Raw genomic sequence first — 4426 nt, 5'->3', positions numbered from 1 at the left:
ATTTATTTATTCATTATTTACAATATATTGGTATACTTCGATTGTTGGGAGGTTTTGTTGCGTAAAATTAAAAAAACTTCAATTTCCTTTATTTTTTTCCAACTTTAATCATCGCTTCAAATATTATACTGTTACTCGGTAGGGTCGACAACCTACCTTAAAAGTTTTGTTACAGGTACATAAACTAAGAACACACTGCTTGTTAAAATGTTCTAGTCAGAAAAATAATAAGGTTGTCTGTGAAACAATCAATAAATATGACTAGTGGGAAGATTTATTGCTATTTGATGTTATTAAAAGTACGATTCCTGTGTTCACCAAACAAATTTGAGACAACGGATTTAGTACGGATTTTTCACCGACCAATTTTTGTCCGTGTACGGATATTAGACTCAAAAACGAACGTCTGGCAGCCCTGATTCGTTGGCATCGTTGTTTGCTCCCCCGCATTGACATTTCTTTAGATAAACTTTTACCTGTTGTAAACGAAATATAAAAACTAAAATAAATGCTATTCTACACTGCCTGCTCAAAATAATTCCAAAAACTATAAAGTATTAAACACCAATAATAACCAGGATGTCTTACCTAGTGAATTTCAGCAACGACACTGCCAAGCAAATTCTTATAGAAATCATACGCACAGTGAATCAGCCCGAGAACTCCAAGAAGCTATCGGAAGCCAAAGCCTCTGCTGGAAAGGAAATGCTACTAATGATGCAGCACGTATTTCCATTGGTTATGCAATTACAGACAGATGTTATCAAAACTTATGGATTCCCAGGAAATCGCGAAGGACTTGTACAATTTTCACAGTTGGTGCGTGAAATGGAACGTGAGGATGTGGAAATTGCAAGATTGCGTAGCCAGATAAGAGCCATATACTTGCCGCCCATAGCTATCAATACCACAAATGATATTTTGATATGAGATCAAGAAATTAGTTAACAAAAGACTGAAATATGATTTGTATTAGGAATAGTGTTAAAGCATAAACAGATGGAAGCGTTGATCCGGATCAACTCGGGAATGAACTGCAGTTGATCCGGATGAAGTCCGAGTTAGTCCAGATCAACGCTTCCGTCTATTTATGCTTTTACTGTGGGCGCACATCCATAATATATAAATGCATTTATGTATTAGATATAAGTATGTAAGTATATTTACACAGAATATGAGTATATCCAGCAAGAAATTAATACATGCATTTTGAAAAAGTTGACAGGGTGAATTGGTTTTGTAAAACTTTTGTATCACAATCCAAAAAAAATTTCAAATCCTGCTATAGTAAAACGCACTAAAATCTATTTAAACTAAATGCCTAAAATATAAGTTTTGTGCAGTATTGTTTTTCTTGAAATGCAAGCAAATTCTACATTAATCAAAATAAATAAACGATGTTTATAGTTGGAAAATAAATAATTTTATATATGTATGTATGTACATTTGACTGCATCACCAAAAAAAGGTGCGGTTTTTCCGCCGGTCCTACAAAATTTATTATATTTGATGACGTTCGCCAAAATATTTCGGAAAAATATTAAGATTTACCTGAGCTGAAGCGATTTGAAAATATCTCCAAAAAGGAGTTCTTTATGAGTAAAAATAGTTTCTTATGGGTCGATTATCGATAGCAATCGAACTTCAGTTGCGTTGCTGGTTGCCAGATTTTCAAATTGCTGCCAGATTTTAAAATTATATACATATACAAAATTAGCTGATGCATAAAAAGTAAGCAATTGCTTTTACTTAAAATTTCATGCCTTTCACTTAAATTTGTTTGAAAAAATCCAGTAAAAGGACTGAAATTTTAAGAAAAAGCATGTGCATATGTTTTATGCTTACGGCCCAATAATATGAAAAGCACCTGTTACATTAGTCGTTTTTGCCGTTGCTGTTACGGTTGTTGTGGCGGTTGCTGTTCTGGTTGCTCCTGCAGCAATTTCTGAAAATGTAGAAAATATTATTTTAATATTTTTGAACATACATATTTACATATGTACATACTATACATAAATATAAGTAACACAAAATTACCTGTTGCATTTTGATGAGCAGCTTCTGCCCAACATTGTCTTGGAATCCTTTCAACTGAAACAGTTTTCGCATGAATCTCCTTTTATAGCCGATGTTATTAAACGGTAAACGAAACGAAATGCATCCAAACATAATTTCCAGCACATGCTCGATATACCGAATAAGAAGTAAGAAAAGCAGACAAATATTCAATAATAAATATTCAAGCTTCCGAAAATACCTGCATATTTACTAGGGCGTTCGATTATTCGACATTTTCCACAACCGCCTTTCGAGTTAAGGCGAATCTTCGTACGTATGCGTGCGTTTGACAGAAAAATTGAATATACAAATTTTTATGGCAACACCTATATGGCAACGCATGAAAATTTAAGAAAGTTGTACGAATTTTAACTTCTAAGTTAAGCTAATGAAGTCCGCCTTTGTTCGAAACAAAGTTACTTGAAAAAAACAGGTCCTTAATTTTTAGATTCAAAAAAGGCGGTATATTTACTTTTAGTCGGAAATGAAAGCCAAAAATTTAATGAAAGTATTAAAACAAACATTCGATCTAGAACAAAATATTTAAAAGTTCTGGGAATAAGTGTTTTTTTTCATTGTTTTGAAAAACCTTAACCTTGCCCTTTTATAAGTATTTTCTAGTGCATTTATTTTAATTAATTGTTTGCTGAAATATCTCCCAATTTTAAATGCGTTTTGAAGAATCATTTCGTGAATCGTATCTGTACTGAAATCAGATTTGGTTGAGTAGAAATACATTTTTTATAGCTACCTTATCGCAAACAATGTCTCAGAAAATGTTTTTTTTTTGCAAAAAATTACTTTAAGCAGCATTTTGTTTAGCGCTTTAACAGAACTTTGTTTAGCTGGCATTTAACAGCACTACATGTAGGAAAATCGAATTGCGGTTTACTCCGCAACAAAACTCCGGTTTATTCCATGTTCGAAAAATCACGATTTCAAAAAGACCACTTAAAAAACTTTGGAAGAATCACCTAAAATCGGCTTGTAAAAACCGGGTCAATCACCCTAATGTTTACATATATAATTATGTGAAAATAGTTTATAAATAATTCCAGTGGAAAGTGACATCTGCGAGTTATCGAGAGAGTGAGATGACGCTTAGCATTCAAAATCAGTGTCCTTTTCTGGCAGATAGAAGCTGAGCGAAATTACACAAAGTAGGGAAACGACATACTAGTGGAAAGTGCACAGCTAACCGGTGCATTTATTTAATAAATTTTCTAATTCAAATGTACTTATAAGTACCTACATACATATTTTTAAAAGCTTTCATATTTAAATATTTCAAAATTACCAATAAAGAATGTGAAAAGAAGCTACTGAAAAGAAGTGTCCCGGCCCTTACTCGGGATGTTAAAATTTATTCGATTAATTTCTAGTTGGCTTCGTACTCCAGAAAGTTGTATCAATTTTAAGACCGGTTACTCCATGTCTGGATAACACTAACTGCAGGTCATCGACTTTACCGACTTCTTTACATGTAACTGGAAGTCGATAACGATGTTAAACCTGTAGTTAGTTTTAACCAGACATTCCTTATCGATGTTGTCGACTGCCTGTTATATGCATGGAGCTGATTATGTCTATAACGATATCAAATATAACATGGTGAAAACGGTCCTTCGCCGTTTTCATATTTTTCATAGTCATATTCGTGGAAATTTCGCATTTGTATTCGTCGTCGTATCCATCTTCGTTTTCTTCTTCATTTACGGCTTCGTATTGGCCTTCGCTTTCACATGAATCTTCGTTGTCGTCATCGTGTTCCGCTTCAACTTCCTCTTGGTATTCGTCGTCCTCGTTGTACTCGCATTCGTATTCGTGTACGCATTCGTATTTGTTTTCCTGATCGGCATCACTTTGGTCGAAACTGTTAAGCTACCATTTTAAATATATGTATATAGGGAAAACTTGAAAGTTAAGGGGGGCTCGAGTCGTCATGTTAGTTTTCCATAACTTATGTATACTTTACCCTCGCTAGTGCAGGTACCTTGTCGTTGGTATGGAGACTTTGCGGAATCACCAATCAGTCCTCTCCAGGTTTGGGGTAACGCGGCAGCTCTTGTAGCTTCTACGATAACATCTTTCCATTTTAGGGCTGGGGGAACAGCGACCAAGAACTGCCATCATCTAATCCAGGATGTTATGCAACACCGTGGTTATTAGACGGTTTGCAGCGAGGAGGATGTAATCCGGGCGTATTCGAACGCATCCTGATGAGATCCCTTATGCCATTGAAAGTGCTGAGCTCGCCTCGCCAAAAAAACCAATTCAGCTAAAACAACAACGGCATCTGCGGCATCAGAAGCAGTTAGCTCCAGCTACAACAACAACACCTGGCACAGCAGCACAAACAGTCACACTA

General features: G+C 35.1%; 1 protein-coding gene across 1 annotated transcript; it reads left to right on the top strand.

The window, feature by feature from the left end:
• The first annotated feature begins 409 nt into the window (after positions 1–409).
• LOC118753225 (protein C10-like) lies at positions 410–1220 on the top strand. Its single transcript, XM_036488102.1, has one exon. The coding sequence runs from the start codon at positions 580–582 to the stop codon at positions 928–930; it is 351 nt and encodes a 116-aa protein (XP_036343995.1). The 5' UTR covers positions 410–579; the 3' UTR covers positions 931–1220.
• Positions 1221–4426: the final 3206 nt, after the last annotated feature.

This window comes from Rhagoletis pomonella, unplaced genomic scaffold (genome assembly GCF_013731165.1).
Source record: "Rhagoletis pomonella isolate Grant_MI unplaced genomic scaffold, Rhpom_1.0 Rhpom_scaffold_02231, whole genome shotgun sequence".
NCBI lineage: Eukaryota > Metazoa > Arthropoda > Insecta > Diptera > Tephritidae > Rhagoletis > Rhagoletis pomonella.
Note: the sequence above shows the minus strand (reverse complement) of the source record. Positions and strands in the feature narration are given on the sequence as shown.

Excerpts from the sequence above, each read along its gene's own strand:
- LOC118753225 (XM_036488102.1), top strand. The coding sequence starts at position 580 with ATGTCTTACCTAGTGAATTTCAGCAACGACACTGCCAAGCAAATTCTT.